The 22,020-nt window shown below is 39.2% G+C and overlaps 1 protein-coding gene across 1 annotated transcript in view; it reads right to left on the bottom strand.

Annotated features, from left to right (window-relative positions):
* Positions 1-8,530: 8,530 nt before the first annotated feature.
* commd10 (COMM domain containing 10) overlaps positions 8,531-22,020 on the bottom strand; it is a 74,097-nt gene continuing 60,607 nt past the window's right edge. Inside the window, exon 7 of the mRNA XM_051075147.1 lies at positions 8,531-8,694. Within this exon, the coding sequence (XP_050931104.1) occupies positions 8,662-8,694 (33 nt within the window). The 3' untranslated portion in view covers positions 8,531-8,661. The remainder of the gene's footprint in view (positions 8,695-22,020) is intronic.

Below are 22,020 nucleotides of genomic sequence, written 5' to 3'. Positions count from 1 at the left end.
TCTGCTCAGCGCAGAATAGTTCTCACCAATGTTATTTATTTGCCTTTGTCAACACCTGGATTGTGAGAGAAGTTCTATTGTACTCTATTTTGAGAATTTAACACATACTGAGGAATACTCAGCATGTGTGCTGAGTGTTGTGTGGTCCTTGGTGAGGTGCACGCACGCACGCACACACACACACACACACACACACACACACACACACATACACACACACAAGCCCTGCCATGTTGCCATGATGCTGTGTCTCTAAATTTAATTCTGACCACACAACTCTGTGTTGATAGTAATTTCATGGATTACCTGCAGCCATAATCACATGATGTGTGACGAGGAGAAGGTAAAGTGCAGGCCATCTGGTCTGCCCGGGTGAAGCTGAACCAAAATACATTCTGTATGTATACGGGCCAGCAGGCAACACACGCACACACATACACAGACACATGCACAAAAAGGCAGGAATATAAAGATGAGCAGAAACAGCATCCTGATTTCAACCTGTAAATGAACCTGTAAAAGCACATACAGTATGCCAATAAATCAAGCTGATGTTGCCAGTTTTTTTCTGTTAAATATTGGCCTCTGTCCAATCAGTGTCAAGAAATAACATCTCAAATACAATGACCTGTTGTCCTAATTCTAGCCACATACACTGTAAAACATGATGTCAGATATACTGTATGTGAGAGTTGCCCTTACAGAGCCATAGAACAGTCCATATCATCCCACCAAAACATATTTAATTAATACAGGATTAAACTGATCTTTTCTTTTTCCTTTGATTTTTCTTTCTTTAATGTTTTGTCTTTACATCTAAATTTATTATACCCTGGCAGGAATACAATTTTTAAAGAAACACCAAGGACGTATCTATTTCTGGCGTTACATAGTCAAACAGAAAGATCTTGAATACTGGCACAAAATACCCACAGAGTATATGAATTATCAAAGATTTAAGCCTAAAAATATTAGAACTAGCTCTCTAAAACCCAAATTGTTCAAACTCTAAAAAATACACTATATATTATGCATAGACAAATGTTCATACAGACATATGTATTTACAAAAACACACATATGCATATAGATATGCTGTGATATATCAACATTAATGGACTGATATATTCACAGCCCGAAATTTGTCCTTTCAGCCTTCTTTTTCTTGTCCTTCACCCTCTAACAGTATCTATATCTATTGTTTCTTCCTCGTTCTTCACCTTCCCCCCACCAACGTTGCATCATCTCACATCTTGTTTCATTTCCCCACCCCTCCACCCCACTATCAAATCCCTCCATCGCTCTCTGCCTTCTGCCTATCAGCACAGCCACCAACCTGTCACTTAAACCTCAGAGCTATGGGACACAGCTGCAGGATATCAGTAACCTCTATGCATACATATACACAAACACAAACACAAGCACATACACACACACACGATTGTCCCCTGCTGCCTCTCTGTACTATAATCAGTGGGGTCTCAGCTGCTGGTCTGGCCATCTCTTCTCTGAGGGCTGCAGAGATCAGTCAGCCCTCCAGGGGGAATGGCTGAGTGTGTCTCTACCATGTGTGTGTTTCTGAAATTTCAAACAATTGGGGATGAATTAGGAATTTAAACCAGTTCATTGGGGGCGGTTTGTCTAATTAGGAACAAAACTGGTATCTCCAATTTGTTTTCATTGCAGCTGCAGCAGGGGAAGCACTAAGTCTAAAAGCACTTCAAAAAAACCCTTTGAAAACAAAGTATGATGACGTTTGATTCCACATCAGACGGACTGGCTGACTCAATAAGGTGTGGGTGGCAGGCAATAGGTTCACCATATCTCATGACTCCATTGACCTTGCCCTGCCGCATCTAAATACATTTTGCTTTTATACTGTGCACTGAGCTGACTGATAAATTGTGGCCTAATGGGTTAATATTACTGTGAGTTAATGTATGTTGCCTTAAGGTATATGTGATCAGAAAGACAATAATTCAAAGTTGAACACAATAATATAAAATAAACATAATCATGTAAATATTGGAACAGTGTAGACTTTCAAAGATCACTATGTTGCTACAGTGCACGTACATTACGTCATCCCACACACAGAATCACACCTTTAATTAAAACTGTACTGACTAATTATTTGATCTGGCTATCTTGTTAGCAAACAGTTTACACTATTTACTCCACAGAAGCATTTGTACAGAGCGACATTAGCATTCATTTGAAGTTCTATTACTGGCCACCTAACAAATGTGAGTCCAATATTCCTTCTGCTTTCAGGCCCACTCTGTTCTCTACTAACTCCTGAGGGAAATATCTGGCTTTTTAGCTGCTAAATGTGCCACTATATCCACCAGCTAGTTCCCAATTTTGTCTGAAACAATATTCAAAAGTTAATAAAAAAAGGTTTTTGTGTAACAGATATCTAATAAATGTGTAATATTGAGAGATGTAGGGCACTAGGAGAAGAGTATGTGTGAACTATGAGCCAGTCAGTCACATTTTTTTCCCATTCCACCATTTAGCATTGAGCATGTACGCTATTGTTAGGTCTCCGGAGAATTACTTTATAAGTCAATGCAATGCCCTCGATGGAGACTTAAACCAACAATGTGTGTGAGAGTGAGTGAGCTCAATAATCTGTATGTGTGAGTTTCTGTGTGTGTTTACCTGCATATTTGTGTCTGCTCAACATATGTTTGTACAGTACATGTGCCAGCTGCCGTGTGTTTGTCAGCCTGTGCATTTGGTACTACACAGCATGTGCGTGCGTGTACGCATATGTGTGTGTTTGTGTGTATTCGCCCTGAAGGTCAGCGGTGAGGTGATTATACTTCAGCTGCATCCAGGTTTGGAGCACAAACGGCTGCACTTCCACATTGATTTCCTGTCAGTCCAGATGGAAATTCATACTGTACACCAGATTGGACCATCTCTACCCCACTCTCCTTCTCCCTCTCCCTCTCTCTCTCTCTCTCTCCCCCTCTCTCTCTCTCTCACACACACACACACACACACACACACACACACACACACTAATCATCCTCAAACTGATGAATGATTCCAAAGTTAGCGGTTAAAAGGTGAGGGATCAGACTGTGTTTGTGACAGGTCACTGATGGTTTCAGTGGACGGGGGTGGAAATGTATTCTCTGGGATCTGGATGAACTGTCAAATGAGGTTATAGGAAAAGATTTCATCTGGAATTTTAATTCTCAAATTTAAAGTGTCTGACACGTTATTGAAATTCAAATGACCACCTCCCCTGTATTTCTCAATCTTACCACATGAATATGAATGGAGTGATAGCCTCCATCTGATTCTTCCTTAATATGCATGAGAGGAGAAGACTTGATGAATTGCCCAAACCTGTGTACCGATCTCCATTTGCGATTATTGGACCAAGAAACCAATTGTTCTATAATGAGAAGCATTTAGAGCCTCACTAGGATGGACTTTTAATGTTATTTGGGTTCCATCTTGACCTGGCCTTGTTACATGAAGGGTCAAGGGTCAGACATCTTGTGAAGGGAGCATCCGTCACACTTGACATTTTGTATTGACCTCTGCGGAGAGTGTGCGTCGTGGTAGCTGCGAGGACGAGGGAGCTGCTGACAATTCATCAGCAAAGGTGCAACGAGTGGAAACACATAAACACAAGTGGAGAGGCGTGTTATGCAGACACACACACACACACGCACACATATATTTCCATTTCACCCCACACTTCCCCCCATCCCACACACACATTTAAAAAGCTTTTTATTTCAGGCAGTGATTGTGGGCTTAAGACACTGTGAATGGTGACTACCATTAAGGCTCGTTCATTGGTGTGCTAACAGCCCCATTCCCAATGACAGGTCAGGCGCTGAATAAGTGGAGCCACATGAGTGATGACATCAATGCCTGATATTTATGCAAAAAGCTGGACTGCAAATGAAAACCATCATTTGGCGTCATGCCACGTAATGGATTTCAACCCACTACATTTGACCTGTACTCTATAATTTTTAACTTTTTTTTTTTGGACTATTTTATCAGTAGTCTGTGTTTCTCAGAATCATGACAAGCAGCTTTGCATTTTTGGATCTGCAACAGTCTTTCAAACAAAAAATTAGTGGTGGAAACTGTATTACTGTACAATTCCAAGGTATTTTACCAGAGTAATTCATTTTGTAATACTTTATCCTTCTGCTCCAGGGGAGAGTACTGAACGTTTTGCTTACTTACATTTAATTGACAGTAATTGTCCCTATTTGCTTTGCACATTAAGAGTGAATTAACTACTTTATACACTGTTTGGTAGTTTAAAATTAAAGTCAACTCAACCAGGTAAAATTATGTTTTTGTGTTAATGCATCTGTAATCAGTGATGTAAGAAATGGTCAGGGCCTTTACTTAATTAAAAAATTAGACATGCTGGATTGTAAAAACATTTTTTAACAAGCAGAAGTTATGCATTTAAAATCTCTCTTAAGGAAAAGTATATAACAATTACTGGTAAAATGTACAAATATTATAAAAAGAAACCCAGTATACGATTCTATATAAAACCAAATGGCCTCTATCAGTGCTATCTTATTATATATACCATATATATTATAAATACTACCGATTGATGCTTAAGCATATCAGCAGAATTTTACTGCTAGTTGGCTGAGGTGTAGCCATTTTTAATTATTTTACATAAAGCTGTGTAGTTATCTTAATGTGAAAAAGGTACTAGCAACAACAGCTGCAAAATATTGTATATGCAGTGGCATAAATGACATATTTGGCTCTAAAATGTAATGGAATTAAACTCAAATAAATGTGAAAAATTATGTAGCAACAATAATCAAATTTTACAATATACAAGACAGAGATAAATTGCCAGACTACCTGTTAAAGCAGCTCTTTCTGATGATACTGTACTACTTTTACCTAATTAAATTTTGAATGTAGGATGTTTACTTGTAAACATGGAGTAATTTCCTCATTTTGGTGTTGCTACTTTTACTCAAGTAAAACAACTGAATGCTTCTCCTACCACTGCACATGATATAAAATTTAATCTATTATGTCATTATGGTGTAATTATAAGTTTTTTCCAAGAAATTAGTTCAGTGCTGGGCTGAGGTTGATTGGTGTGTTTGTGTCTGTACAAAAAGGGTTAGATGGACATGACCGCTGCATTTGTTGAGCTGTTTTCCAGCTTCAAGAGTGCTCTTGTGCTCTTGCCGTCTCTCTCACACTCACTCACTCACTCACACACTCACACTCACACACACACACACACACACACACACACACACACACACACACACACACACACACACACTCTTCTTCCATAATTGATGTGGGAGATGAGGCTCCCCAGGGGTCATCTTCTCTCTCTTCATCCCTCCCATTTTCCCCAGCTGTTCTTGGCCGACTCCTGCTCACCTTCTCCTATCCTTCTTCTTCTTCTTTTCATTTCACCCTTCCATCCCCTGCCTTTCATCTTGTCCACCCATTTACATGCCTGCTGGCCCTCATCCATTTAATGTGCTGACGGCGCTGGGGGTTACCAGGTTCGGTTCCAACAAACCACTCATAGCAAGATGCCTTTCTTTTTCACCTCCTCTCCGTTTGCCCTCTTCCTGTGTGTCTCTGTATCTATATCTGTATCTTGGTACAAATTCACCCTCCCCCACACACACATGGACATGCACAAACCCTTCACTTTGCAATTTGTGCACACACACACATACACAGTGCTCTTCTTTCTTTCTTTCTCTCTCTCTCTCTCTCTCTCTCTCTTGCTCCCTCTCCTCAGAGGCTTTTATCACACCTGTACCTGGGTCCCTCTCCAGATGTTAAGTGTCTCCCTGGCTGGTGGAGATAGTAAGGAGGAGGCAGGCATGAGGAAAGGCGCGCGCACACACACACACACACACACACACACATAGAGATAGAGATGTATGGTAGGAGAAAAGCGGAATTACTGTGAGACCGTCAGAGCCCCTTAATGGAATAGACACACACATTCACACACACTAAGACACACATGCACATTAGCTTAGACCTTGCTGGTCACCCTGCGGTAATCTTATATTCTAATATAACGGTACAGGCAGTATATCTCATCTAACATAATGAATTTACATAAAGTGTGTCTCAATTTATCAAACATGACACTCATACACTCTTTCTAGGTAATTGTGGCACAATGTGACTTTATGTTGCATTAAATTCATCTTTATTGGATTTATTATTGGGTTTACTGAAATGGAACATGTTTTATTGCTAAAGTGAAAAAAAAAAAATCACCCTTCATAAAATCACTCCAACTGTCCTATGAAAGAAAGAGAAGGTCTTTTACACTCAGGCTATTCATATTTAAAAAAAAAAATCAGAGGCTCATCAAAATATCCTGGTTAATACAATGTGTGTGTGTGAAAGCCCAAGAGAACTTTGGGAAAAGTAACAGACTCAACTTGTTCCAAAATGTAAACTGAATTGACCTGAAGTGAATCAAAACTGAATTGAATTAAACTTGTCACTTTGAAGGGGGAAAGAGTAAGATCTCACACAGATCTTACCTCTTAGGCAACATAATATATATTTTAATTGACAGTTAACATCCAAAAAAAGATACCTTAGTAAAAAAAAAAAAAAAACAGTCCATGTCATGACAGTCTTCCCAATTTTGTAAGATTTACCACTGCAGAAAGTTGTTCCTGTAAATGATGGCCCATGGTGTGAGTTATGGGTCATACAATAGCCTGAGGAGGCTGTCTGGTGGCTCTGTCTGCTTAGGGTGCCTCACAGGCAGGCCTGGAACCCTAAGAGGGCCTCTGTTCTCTGGGGACCATCTGACCATCCTCCAATCACCAAACCAGCAGATGGTGAAGGAGTAGGGACTGATTGGCATGGACTGCTCTCTAAAATGTTCTCTGAAAACAACAGCAATATAAGTGAAAACATGGCCGTACAGCGGAGCAACAATGAATAAAACATAGGGCTGTGACTCCTATTTGACTCCTCCATGTTGAATTTTTTTTTCTATAAAAAAAAAAACACACACACACACACACACACACACACACACACAGGCTCGCCGACACAAGAATCACAACCCACATATAAAGAAGAGAGGGGGTGGATTTACATGCAGTGGATATACTGAAGTGATTTTATGGGGCAAGGGAGACAGACTATTTTGAGCCATCACTGCTTTAATACTAGACAGCATAAGGGAGAGTGACAGCGAAGATGGGCAGAGGGAGGCATGAAACAAAATCTGTGAGCTGGAATCAAACCTGTAGTACCCAAGAGTATATGTCTTTAGATTGTACACAGAAAACATTAGGTCTCTTCTGTCAAAACAAGAAAAAAATCATACTGGGGTGAACAAGGAGTGTTTACTTATGCCTTTAAAAAGTTTAAAATGTCTTTAGTCTGTATGTTGTGGGTCTACAGGATCATGTGAATTGATGTGATCTGTTTTGTCATGACAATAAAAACAAGCACCTATGATCATGATTTATTGCTTTATGTGAATTAGCAACACAGTTAGAGCTCACTGTGGGCCAATACAAGGACAGGATATAGTGTATATGGTAAACAAAATGAAGGGGTCATGGTTAGGGCAGTCTGAAGTTTGGAGAGTGATTTCGAATGTCCATAATTTCAGAAATGCAAGACTGTTCATGTCCATTCTCTTCCTTTTATTTGTTTTTTGATTCAGCCTATTCTCCAGCTATTCTGGTTGTGTTTATGGGCAATTTGGTGCTGCAAATAGTGTTCAGATGGTCCCATTTTACCAGCATTATACCATCACTGACGCAAACAAAATCCTTTTGGGTGTATTTTTAAGAATTATGATGACTACAAAACATACAACAAGTCCTGTACTTGATTCTTTTTTTCATCCAGAAATTGAAAAAATGCTTGTGGCATGCACAACTTTTGGGTGGATTGCCACTACTTGTACAAACATTCATGATCCCCAGAGGATGTATCCTAAGGACTAACTTCTCCTTTAGAGCCACCAGCACACTGACATTTTTGGTTCAGAGTGAAGTCAGCATATAATGTTAGCTTTTAGCTCAGGACACCAATGTGTGTAAGTACAGTATCAAAGAGCAGCTAACATAGCTGTAGAGCTGGATTTACAGTCAATGCAAGGGGTTAAAGGGAATCTTGCCATAGGTGTCAATGATGTAGGTTTTTTATCTATAGTTGAGAGTTGGAGTTCAGCCATTGAAATCATCTCATGTCATCTCCACAACACTAGACACACGTTGTTATGATCAGGCTGTGTCATGCTTTATAGTTCCCATAGTAACTATTTATACTTCTGTCATTTACTTTGTGATACAGAGCAACAGTAAGCTACACACATAGATTTATAGAAATGAATTACATCAAAGCAGGTGCCTTATAACTTTCTTTCTCTCTCATTTCTGTATAGGAGACTAAGGCCATGCAGTCAATGTGCTTCATTCAGTCATACAGAGTAATGAGCAGGTTAACAGTGTAACTGCTGTACTGAAAAGAAGAAGACTTTCAAGTCTTTCTTTGAGTTCTTTAATTTTGTCTTCACTCTTCACAAACTCTAGTGGCATCAGAAACATGTAAGGGATGACACATTCTTGAAGTCCCTATATGGTATCTCTGTCAATGCTGTAGACCTGACGTGTTGTTACAGAAAACCAGCTTTAGCCTTGTAGAATACCTGTAAAAGCAATGGAAACACTAACTTTTAAGTGCAGAAAACACATTTGAAAAAGCACAAAAAACCATTTTGTTGGGTAGGCAGAGTCAAAGGGCATGTGTTTTCTGGTCTCTAAAAGCTGTGACGAAGGCTTTTAGAAGGATTCATGCTAGGTATGTAATACCAACCTCAAAAAGGGGAAAGGTTTAGCTCTATTTCATCAGAACAACATACCATAGCAACTCACTCAAACAACACAATTATTCACAGCAACAACATAAACACTCATTTAGACAAGTAACTAAGTCATCTAAATGAGTGCCAGGAAAACAAATTAACTTTAGCGGCCTCTTGAGTAAATCAGCAACCAAGTCAGGGAAACAATCAACAGGATATGTGATACGATTAGTAATGACCTATTCAAGAGACTGGATCTACTGCTGGAAAATTACAAATACAATAGACTTGTAATCTAAAGATCAGCAGTTTTACTTTCAAGAAAGAGTCAAAGAAAGTTATCATTAAGGAAAAGAAAATCTTAATTAACAGTATCAGCTATCAGTATTAGTACCTATAGTTGACCATGTGGTATGATGATGATCAAAATTATTAATGTTTTAAATAATTAATGTTCAAGCATATGTGCATGTGAACAGATTGACCTTGCAAGTTGACACTGTGAAGTTCCTCAATATAATAAACAGCTCAGAGCAACGTCTACAACACATTGCAAATGTATACCGGTACATCAGCATACGTTCCCTTTGGGTTTCACTACATGGCTCCTGCACATGCTGCACATTAGTCGATGGATCATAGCGGTTGAATAGGTGGTAATCATGCATGTTGCAAAGTGTTTTTCAACATCATGAACCCTGTATTACTTGCACGCCACACATCTGCTGAGCCAGAGAGAATAAATAGCTCCATCTAAAACATCTGATCAGACACGCACACTTACAGACATGCACACAAACACACACAGATTCAGAGCGAGACTCAGTTATGTTTACTCCTCAGAGACAAGCTCATTTACAAAAAGTGCCGAGCAGCTTTTACCATGTCTCACATAGTTCATGATCATCTAAATATTGTGACAAGTGTGTGAACAGGACCACAGCACGGTAGCACTGATGGATGGGGTGAGGCTTTGTAAATCCCTCTCCCTGATATTTGATTAAGACAAACACACACACAAACACATTTTTTAACCTGTGTATCGTCCTCTGACGTGTGATAAATCTGAGACAACCAAACGCAAAGGAAGTGATGGCTTGATTATAGCTGACACCAGCAAGTGTTGCTTTGATCTAATGACGGAGTGGTGAATTCTGCTTGATATAATTTAGTTCAAACGGCCATTTATCTTCCTCAATTTACCACCAGTTATCAGTGAGGCTTCTGAACTGCCACTGAAGCTGCCGTGCACCCAATTAATTAATTTTGCAGAGGTTGGTGAAATGTTTTAGGTTCAACAAGTTAGCACATTAGACTCTCTGTGGATGTGTTTTTCTTTTTTCTTAAGAATCAACCTTATCTGCAGAGTTAAACTGAGATCAAAACTGCTGCACCTGTTTTCACCTGAGACCTCTGTGGCAAGAGATTTGCATACTTTTTCTCCCTTGATTTTGTCTCTCAGACAACATATAAATTGACCGACAAGCAGTTTGTGGGAAAGATTTCAGACACTACTAAAAGCTTAAAAAAGGTCTTCAACTTTTTATCTGTGGAAAATTTAGCTGTTTTTATTTACAGATAATTCTTCTCTGCAGTACAGATAGAAATAGAATATTTATTGAGTTTAAAGGTCGCTTATTGACATCAGAAATGGCAGTGTGAATTTTTTAATTTGAAATATTTTTTAATTAACATAACAATATTTATCAAAAAGAATCATATCCCTATCAAAGAAATTATAAGTAATTGTAGGATTAATGCATTATAATGCAACAATTTATGTGGCTGCTTCTGGTATGTTAACATTATTATGGAAAACACGATAACCAGTTTAATCAGAGCAATAGAAAGGAAGTTTAATCTCTATGGTCAGAGGCCAGACTGGACTTGGATATGGTTTAGGTGTGGGGGAAGGTGTCAGTCTCTACCAAAAGTCAACTCAGTTGTAGAAGCTAAGCTTGCTAAGCTAGCTGCTGGATGGTTATCAAATCTCTCCACATGGTAGTGTTGTTCAGTCCTACTTCTATATTATGTTAAATGAGAAATGTGACCTGCCCCATGGTAAATACATAAGATGCGACATGTGGGTGTGGAGGATGTGAAGTTGTTTAAAGGCACTTCTGATAGTGCTGACAGTTGAGTAATGAATGTAACTTTAAGCAATGTAACATTACTTTTGCTGCTGAGGAATTTAAGTAATGTAATTACTTTTTCAATGATTGAATGTGTAATGAGTAATTGATAACAGTTTTTACGTGACTTGCCCAGCCCTGTTTGTTAGACAATACAAATTTATATAAAGAAAGAAAATAATAATCACATTACTTGTATATACCTGTGAAACCAAACCTGTGCCCTTGTGTGTGTGTGCATGTTTGCTAGCTCAGCGTGCAGCAACACGGTTCCTACCTAGTGTTGTTGTCAGTCTCATTAGAGCACACAGGCTTTCTTTCCACATGGCAAACACACACCTCTTTCACATGCCCCTTTCTGCCTATAGGAGCCTCTCTCCCACATCCACACACCCAGAGAAACACACACACAAATACCATGACAACTACAGGCAGACGTAAGCTGAGAGACAGATGGTTAATTGCGAGCACACAACTAAACATGCAACCTTGCTGAAATCCCACGATGCTACTGAAGCACTTACAGGTATTCAGATGAGCATAGAGCATGATTATCCGTCACACACTCTCACTTATATATACACACACACACACACACACACACAGACAACTTAATCCATACTGTTGGCAGAGGAGTCTTAGAGCAGCTGCCTTGCCACACGGTGAAGTAGGCATCATCTGGCTGCTGAGAAAAGCTTGTCACTTATTACACATTTGGAGAGACGTGCAGTCCCACACAAATGCACACATGCACAGTCACATACATGACCTCTCACAACAAGCACAAACGTCACACAATTAATAATGAAGTAAGCTGTACAGATTGAATGGAGGTGATCTGACAGTCCATTCTCTCGTTTCTCTTAGTAACAAGCGCTTGAGTTTCATGGCAAAGAATACAGCCTCATGAATTCTTAACTAAAACTTTATCAATAAACAAACAGAGCAATAAATAAACCACTAAGTTAGTTACAGCAAAACAACAGAGTGGCAGGCAGGCGGGCAGGGAAATATGGCAAGTGTCCCTTTTGTCTGTGTGTTTTTGTGTCTGTCTGAGATATTCTTCACAACAATGCATGCAATAATAAACTTGAGACATTGTTGATTATGGATGGGGTGCAGGGATTTAGGGGGTGATTTACAGGGGAAAACATCGGGAAGGCAGGCTGGAAGGAGACAAAGGCAGTCTGGAGGGCAGTGGATTCCTGTATGCTAAAGCATATGGAGAAATGTGCAGCACCAATAGGATTTTCTCAGTGGAGTCCAAGGTACTGGGATTTGGGAAACAGGATTAGCTGCTGTGTAATAATGTGGATGTGATGGGGGCAGCGTGCACAGAGGAGTCAGTCCATGTGGTGTGTGTTTGCGTGTGTGTTTTTGTGTGTGTGTGTGGAGTGGGGGGTTGAAGAGAGCAGTCAAAGGGATTAGAAAGGTCCCAAGAATGAAATGTTCTTCGTCTCCTCTCTTTCCCTCCAAGTTTGAAGATTTGATGCAACCATCCTAATTTTAGGGCTGAGGGTTGTAATGAAACATGAATGAGGCTGGTGCGGGTTAGCAGGTGTGGGACCTCACTCTCTCTCTCTCTCTTATTCATACACACACACACACACACACACAAATATACATGGTACCACAAAAAGACATAGTCCTTGGGAGAAGAAGACTAAGCCTTGTATGACTGGTCCAAGTATAATCAGTACTGAATTTACAATTAAATTAAAAATAGCTTGTTCCCCTAGTTTGCTAATTCTCCACATCATAGCAGACACATTTGTAAATGAAAAGCAGGCAAATTGTGAATATTTTCATCTTTCATCAAGTCTTCATATCCCATCAACATCTCATTATTTTTAGGTATAATTGAGTTTACATAAATCTTGGACCAATATTGTCAGATTTTAATTCTGGAAACATGTTGGACAATCATTTTTAGCACAGAGCATTATTTATTTCATGTGATGTGATGTTCATTCATTTTGATTCTAAAGATGGAGCAGAGAGCAGGCTTTTCTATTTATCAATAAGCAACCTAAATTCTGGAAGGCCTGAAACAACATGGCAACATTTGTGGAAGACACAAGAGCCATTATTATGTTGTTAAGACAAAGCTATACTTCAGCAATATGTCTCCAAGGTCCTACAAGGGTGCAATCTGCACAGATATGATGCCTTTTTTCAAATGAAAATCTTGTTTCTTCAGCACCAGCAAGGCTACCTCAGGATCAAAGTCATGCACAGTGGGTTTAAAGAGAGGCAAAAACTCTAATCAAAAACCCTCAACTCATCCTGTTATTCAATAGATTAAAAAAAACATCTCAGGCACAGCCTGTCCTGCCATACTCCATTACCACCATGATGGATTATTCTGTAACAATAGTTATTGGGTTTTTGTGGCTTCCTATCAGGGATAGACATTTAATATCTGTAGCTGTTTTATTGTCTGGCTTTGAAATCAAAGTTTCCCCTTTTTTATGTGGGAATTCCACAGACTTTAAACATCAAAGTCTGTTTGCAGGTCTTGGAAAGTACTACCTGCAGAAAGTTATATAAAGCCTCTTGTGGCTCCAGAGGACGTTGTGCAAAATGTGGAAGAAAGAAGTGAGTTTATCAAAGTTTTATAGCCCACTCGTCATCTATGTATAAGGCTAGAATTGCAAAGCTACATTAACGACCGCTAACATAACACACCAAAATCACTTACTGAACAGTTGGCAATTGAGCTGAAACAACCACATAGGTCATTTGAGTGAGCAGCTTATTGTTAAATGACACCTAGCTTTCATGTGAGACACTATCAGTCTTTTCAGCACATGCCCCAAGACGACATGTTTACATTCACATGACAAAGCCCTCTAGCGGTTGCAGTAATTACAACAGGAGCAGGGGAGGAAGTCAGGTGACAGTGTCATAGAGTGACAAATTGGAGGCACTGCATAAGGAGGAGGTTGAGGTGGTTTATTTTGACCACAATGATGATCTTTCTATGGGACAAACACATATAGGGTTATTCAGATGGGAGGACCTGTTGGATAAGGAAGAAGAATGAGGTAAATAAAAAGATGACATGGTTCTGTTACTTTGATTTTGAAAAAAAAAAAAAAAAAAAAAATGTCAATCATGGGTCCAACAGTGTTACAGGGGAGCAATGCTAAATCAGTGGAGTACTCCTTTATTTGTGATCTCAGAGGCAAAAATTTGCCCTGCAAGTCCTAATACAACCGGAAATTAACTGTTAAATTAGGGTAACAATACACTGACAACATGCTGTTCCTCTTTGATTTTAAGTGCACTTAAAGCCAATTAGACACATTAAGGGATATTGGATCCTTTGCTGATAAGTAGCACTTTTATAACAGAGACACTCAAAGAAACACTGGACACTTTGAATACATTAACTCAATAGGTAAGCCAATCATGAATTTTACACAGTGGCACATGACTGTTGCACAGCTACTCAAACAAAAGAAAAATGGCAAGTACATGTTTACATTTCTTTAGTAGAAGAAATGTAATATTTGCTATCAATATTCACTATATCATCAAATATTCAACAGAAAGTTTCTGTCTGTATCCCTTGCTTTGCCATAAACTGACATTGTGACAGCTGAAGTAAAAAGATTATGTACTGTATAAAATATTATCTATAAAATAAACTGCACAGTGGCTGACCTTTATGGTCAAAAAGGAGGATTGTTGTAAATATACTTCCTCTCCAGATATCTCTACCAGAACGGTGAGCACTGATTCAAGGTTGGACTAAGATTTGTGGAGACAAATCAGGACAATGTGACATGATTGGTTCTTGATGTCTGCTTGTTACTACCCACCTCTCTGCATTTTCCTATCTCTCTCCACTGACAACAACCTAATAAAATGGAAATGTTTTAAAAGAATCTTAATCTAAAAAAATAAAAAATAAAAAAAACTCACTTACTCTCAGCCTCTCTTGTCATATCTTTGTTTACTATTGCCTCTGCTTTGAATCAAATATATTAAAATAAGATGAGTAGCAGAGATGGAATTTGATATTACTACATTTTCACCTCAAGATACCTGCAGGTGAACAAATGCAGGCACAGGGAAAATAAAACTAGATGAAAGGGGAGGAACAAATAAAGGCATGTCAGTTTGTATTACTGTGGTCTACACAACAGTAACATGGTTGTCCCGGGATCCACTCTACCTCTGTCCTCATCTGTGCTTCATTTAATATCACTGCTGAAAATAAAGCACAGAGCATTTTTACAGACAGTGGGATTTGGGGTCTGAAGTATTGCAGGGCTACACCGCTGCCCTGCTGAATCCAGATCTGGAGTGACAGGTTAGGAAGTGAATAGTTCCCTGTTGTTGCTTACAGTCCTGACCTCTGATCTGTCATCTCATATCTACAGTATGTTGCCTTCAGTACCTGGACAAGCCTGCTCCTGTTACAGATCACATAGAGTTCAACCCTCTCTTCTGAGTAGCCAAGAAATAATAATTCACCACATAGAAAATGAGGATCATTGTTTCAGAGATATGGAAATCGAAGAAAAAAGGCAATAAACGTTAAAATCACCTTATTAAAAACCATGTTCAACATGTGATAATGCTGTATGACAGCTGTATAAAATCAAACAAACACATTAAACCAACCACCTTATTTAATTTCTGTTCATTGTTTATTGTAAGTTCAATATTTTTTTATACAAATCTGCACAGCAAAAGTTTTTGAGTGCTTGAGAATTGGCTGATATTATTTAAGTTACTACTGATGTTAGTTTTATATCAAAATCTGCTCTATCAGTGTAAGTTTTGTTAGTTTGGTCAAATTGTTCTTCATGGTGTCATGTGTATGGGTGTTCAGTGGGTCTTCAATGTAGTGTAGAAAAGGTGCTGTGACTAATAATAATAATTTTTTAAATATATAAATGTGTCAATTGATTATTATTATTATTAATTAAATGACAAATCCTGTCAACCATGATCAGAGAGTCCTGGGTGACATATATTCAATTAAAGTGACACAAAACAGAGAGAAGCAAAAAAATTCTCACATTTTAGAGGCAGGAATATTTGGTATTTTTGTGTGATAAATGACAAAATTGCTGTTACTTTTGTGTTGATCAACTAATTGAACAGCTATACACTAGAAATACTTTGCTCAAAAGGCTCTCAATTCAGTACAGGCTGTAAACAGAACAATTCACCCCATGATTCATTCCTTATGGTGTTGAGCTGATATATTTCCTGTTTATAAATAACCAAAAAGATATGTTATTCTTTATTTCCTTTAGTAGAGCTCAGAACAAGGTCAAATGTGTGTATGATGTTTGTTCTCTGTGCTGGCCGGGAACTAAAAACATGGTCTAGCACAACATATACACAGAGGATTTTTCTATCTCATGCTGAAGGATACATATAATAATATGTGATATAACACATACTGTTCTGAATTAATCTTTGTGGCTTTTGTTTCTTCCAAATGGTTTATGGAAGTCTAGAATATGATTCCATCTTTCCTTTTGTCTTGTAATTGTAAGAGTAAATAACAAGATAAAACATCCATCTTGACAGCATCTAATCAGACTTGGCAAGTTTAGCTGTAAGTGAAGTCATCACTTGACAGAAAATTTAATTCCCTGCCCATAACTCCAGGACACCTGTGCTGAATTGGCTCAATTGGTTTGTAACACACCGTGTTCAGTGAACTGGGGAGCAGAACCTCCCCATCAGGTCCAACAGAAGACCAGTTACGACTACAAACTACCCAGAAGGCTGGAACAGTCAGTCATCTCTCTGTCCTACTTTCCCTCTTTTCATCCTCCTCCTCCTCTCATATCTTCCCACCCTCTTACTCCATCTCTCCATTTCACTCCTCCATTGCAGAAAGGAAATAGCAGCACTGGTCTGATTGCTTTAAAGTGCCATCGATAAAAATAAAAACACCGCTTTCTGGATGTATCTGGAAAAAATTCAGCGGAAGATTGAAAGCTGTTCTGGCTGGCTTGGATCATTGGATATCATAAATTACAGTTCACTGTTGATAGGGGAGACATTTATTTAGCTATCCATAAGATTCCAGGGCTTCCGTCTCATATTTGCAGTATTTGAATATGCAAAATGAAATGAAATATAAACATGTGCAAAGAGGATATGAAACAGCCCCCTTAAAATGGATAGATCTCAGGCTGAACATGCTGCAAAAGCAAAGAAGCTTTGACTTTTTCCATTTTCTCATCTCATTTCTCAATCACTGTCGACAAGCAGACCAAAGGAAAAAGAAGAGCAAGAAAGCCAATAAAAGCAGTGAGTGTTTCGCACAGGCCTGTGAGGTATAAAACTGGTGACTACACATTCAGTATATTAGACTGATATCTTGTTTGTACCTGCATTTAAATTTAATTCATTTCTTCTAAAAAAGGACTCTTAATTCTCAGATAGCATGGCTGAAAAGCAAAAGAGAAACAGCTGAATGATTTAAGGGGCATCTCTGGTTTACTACATACAGTATATTACTATATATTGTTATACTGATTTGTTTTGTAAGTTAGTTATTTATATAGCTCAGCATCACAAATCACAAATTTGCCTCAAGGGCTTAACAATCTGTTCAGTATTACACCTTCTGTTCTTAGAATCTTGAACTGAAGAAGCTTTTAATGGAAAAAATAGAAGAAATCTCAAGGAGAGTAACAGGGAAAGGATCCTTCCTCTAGGATGAAGAGGGAAGTGGCTACCCGAGTTGCACTTTATCTTTTTATCAACATAATGAGGAAACATAGAGTCACAAACTTTTGTCTGCTTAGTATTCACTGACAACAGATCTTATTTATTTTCCTACCACAGCAGCTCTTGCAATACCATATCTGCTCACAGCAAGTGAAGCACAATTAAACTTTTAATGTTTATTGTCAAGCACTCAGAGCACTTGGTTAAGGGAAAGATAATAATAATAATAATAATAATACATTTTACTTATGAAGCACCTTTCACACACAATACAAAGTTGCAGTCCAAAGATGATGGTCTTGGTTTAGTATTGAAAAAGTCAACAGTGACTTGCAGCACGAGACAAGATAAATTTATCCTCTGATTTGATTTTGCCCTCACCTTAACTAATGTGCTTCTGTAACCTAAACCTAACCATACTCTCAACTCTGGATGCACACTCCAGTCTTGGGTGTCAAAGTCCTGCACCCAAATTGCAGCACTTGCAAAGAAAAGGTGCCTGCAAACATAATTCAGTTAGTAATAACGTTTGCCATCAAAGCATAAAGCAAAACCAATTTGTCGAACATTGGGTGCAAACAATTTTACAATGCAATACCGCTATTGCCTGTACCTCTAAATAAAGTGGCGGCTGTGTTTGCTGATCTCAGCAACTACTTTGGTGAGTACAACGTTCTCATAACAAGTAGCAATGGTGGCCTAAACTATCAAAGATCCAAGTTGTAACAAACTGGTGGAACTTTGTCTGCAGGACTGGTGTGCAGTGCCAGGACGACATACACACATAGAAAGAAACATACAGAGACACAGGCGGACAGAAAAACAGACCCAGAGACAGACAGCAAGGCACACCAACAGAGACAAGGGCAGCAGGTGCAGAAGACAGAAAGAAATACAGAAAGTGACAGACATTGACAGACACCGAGACAGGGAGTAAGAGAGAGGGAGGGAGGAGGATGGTGAGCTCCCCGGGCTGTGAACCTGCCATGTGTAGGGGCATGCTGCACCATCTGTGTTGAGACTGTTTACACAACACACCACTGCTGCAGACACCCTGCAGATACACGCCCCGTACGTACCACCTTGCCTAGGACATCACAGGGCAGGGCGGTGGCATGCTTCACTTAGCACAGCAACGAAAACAGCAACAAGAATAACAACGACAACAAGATGCAACAACAGTGAAAACAAAGTCGGGGAACGGCCAGGCCACACATCTGACACCAAATACAACAATTAGAAAATGGATCATACGATAGAAGGATGGAAACATAACAGCAGAGCCAACAGCAATCATGCTGGACAGATTAGAGGAATAAAAATGAAAGAAACATGGCAGCATGTTACTGCCACCACTTGTTACCCTGCAACACAGAATTACCCTAAACAGCAATGACAGCCATTGACTGTTCTCTGTCATCAGGCCCGGAATCACATGCAAACACTAATCATAATAAATTTAAATTGATCAGAACTGCAAACAATGAACCACGACACAGCCATCACAGTATCTGCCACAGCTACATGCTGGGAACAAAGAGATGCAAGAGAGTGAGAAAGAAAGGACGAGACAAACAGAACAAACAACAGAAGTGATGTCACACGTATTGACAGAGAAGGCAAGACGAGGCAAGACATGATGAGGTTTTTTTGAGAAGGGAGGATAACGAGAAAAGAGAGAGGCAGAGCATGTGGGGTAGGGGAAAGCCATGAGAGAATGACCAGGGAGACAGAGAGAGTCTAGTGCGTGTTGACAGTGCTGTCGTGTCTTGGCAGTGCCAGCTAGACTCTAGAGATGTCTTCGGCAGACACTGGCTGCTCAGAACGTGGCCTCTTTGTGTGGAACCAGAACAGGCCAAATGTCAGTCCACAGAGAGGTGGTGGTGATTGTGGTGGTGAAAGATAAAGCTATGAGTTTTCCCAAAGGCAGTTCAGAAATACAATACAAAAATTGTCATCAACTGACCTAAAGCTCTCCTCCAGTCTGTGATTGTCCAGTCATAGCTTAGCAACTATAACCTGCTATATTAAAAGCAATATTCTGTGTATTTGGAGAATTGTTTCTTTAGCACCTGTTCAAAACTAAAAGTGTATGCACACAGTGTGTTTCTTTACTCTAACCCAGTCTGCCATGTGTGGCTAACCAGCCTGTCACCACCAGAAGTAACTAAATAACAAGTGACCAAGTATATCATTAGCTAACTGCATTATTTTGTGGAGTTACAAATTACGTCCTACTGAGAACTGACAAACTAAAAATGCTAATGCAGTATATCAAACTTTAGAATTAGCAACTGCCCTGATTTGGGGAAGTATTCTCAACTCAACTTTTCCAAACTAATCTGGTCTTCATCCTAATATCCCTTTCTCAACAAACTGCTTGAAAATACCAACAATAAATCACAAATCTGACTTTTCTGTTTCCTGTCAAAGTGACTTCAATAATAGGGATCTGAGCAGGGTTATGTTGGAAAGAAATAACAATATGTGATTTTTTCTTGTATTACTGCCCTTAACTGACTATAAATTGCACTGCTTTATGTTGACAGATATACATATTTTTATTTTTCACTTAACTATATAAACTATATAAGAGCTGTGTTTGACTGGGAAACTTGGCAGGTGTAGGAACAGAAACTAGGTGTGACTGGGAGATTTTAGCAAAGCGTCATTTACCATTTTAACAGTTAGAAAATTATAACAGCACAAGAAAAATGGGGGAAAAGGAACACTGCAACAACAGAGCAGCCTCTATGCATACACAGAGGCGTAAAAACAGATTACATACTTTAGATTACAGTAGAGTCAAGCGGACATGCAGCAGTATCAAGGTTTCCATATCACTGACTGATGCAGAGTATGCCAGACTAACCTGCTCCAACAGTAACTATATATAATACATCAGAGAGAAAACATTGAAAAAAATAATCCTTATGCCACAGTAGCAAACTTCCTTCATTTAGGCCAGGTGCACTTTTCCTGTGCCAAGGTTGACTCCATAATATCATAACGCAAGATCAAAACTGCAAGTTGTTTATTGGAAAATCTGCCCATCTGGCTAAGCATCTTGGCTGGCAGCAAGATGAAAAGATGACTCACAGAAATAATGTTGGGGAATGAGGGGAAAGCAAACGATGTGAATCATGAGTAAGGCCTGGCAGGTCCCGATTGGCTCTGTAGTGGAAACCAGACTAGACTGAGCCAGACTAGGCTGGGTGCCCAGCGCTGCCACCTAGGGCAGTGGACCAACAGAGAGGCGCTAGTTGAATGAGTATGCCTATTCATTTTGCCAACTGTGCAGCCAGCTAGGCAGAGCATGGAAGCAGAAAAGGAGGGAGACAGAGAAAGATGAGAGTTTTAGGAAGACATCATGGTCATGGCTGGAAGAGTTTGGAAGAGAAAAGACTGAAAAATGAAAGGAGGCAATGGATAGGAGGACAGGAAGTTGGTTTGAAAGAGATAATGATGTATCTACCTCGAACAATGGGGACAGCAGGAAAGCAGCAGTGGCGTGACCTTTGAATGGAGAAGCCTGTGTGGTGGTGGTGCGTGTGCTATGCCTCTTAGTTAGAAAACTTTCACAACTTAAATTATTATACAGGTAGTTCTGCGAACGTTAGCCCACTATATTCTGTATGCTGTACACTACTGCTGACCACTTTTCAAAGCATATTCTTGGTGTAGGTGATAGCATAGGTATATTTTGTATGCATCAGTATGTGGTAACACATTTAAGAGCTGGGACTGTTTTAAAAACGTACTTTCTGCTAAATTCATGGAAGCTCTGCGTGTTTTTAAAACAAGAATCTCTCTGATCCACATTATACTTTATTCATGATGTCCATCTTTGCTCATTTTCATCTCTGGAGTTTGACTTCTTCAAAGAAATCCTAATGCATGCTGGACCTGTCTCTCAAATCTAAGAAGTCAGACCTTTCTAGAAAACAACATCACTATGAAGGAGTTTTCAGGGCAGTCCCTGCTCATGTTTGCATTACCACAGGACTTTAATGTATCTTTGGCAAGAAAACAGAGGTGACTCATTGCCAGCTCCTACAAGTTCATTTTCATATTGCTCTATCATGAATGAAATCGATGGTTACCTGCAAGGTGGAAAACAAATCAACAAACTCATGTTTGTTGATGGATGGCAGTAACATTAAGTGTACGTGATTTGTAGTTAATGGGCTAAAACAGTCATTCCACTGGAAAAAAACAACCCTTTAGCATAATGAACTCTTGCAACATGTTGCATAGATTACCCTTATGGTAACATCAATTTATTAGCTTTAGTTTTATTGATATTCATTCATCACGCTTCTGCATA

Source organism: Lates calcarifer, linkage group LG13 (genome assembly GCF_001640805.2).
Source record: "Lates calcarifer isolate ASB-BC8 linkage group LG13, TLL_Latcal_v3, whole genome shotgun sequence".
NCBI classification, from domain to species: domain Eukaryota; kingdom Metazoa; phylum Chordata; class Actinopteri; family Centropomidae; genus Lates; species Lates calcarifer.
Note: the sequence above shows the minus strand (reverse complement) of the source record. Positions and strands in the feature narration are given on the sequence as shown.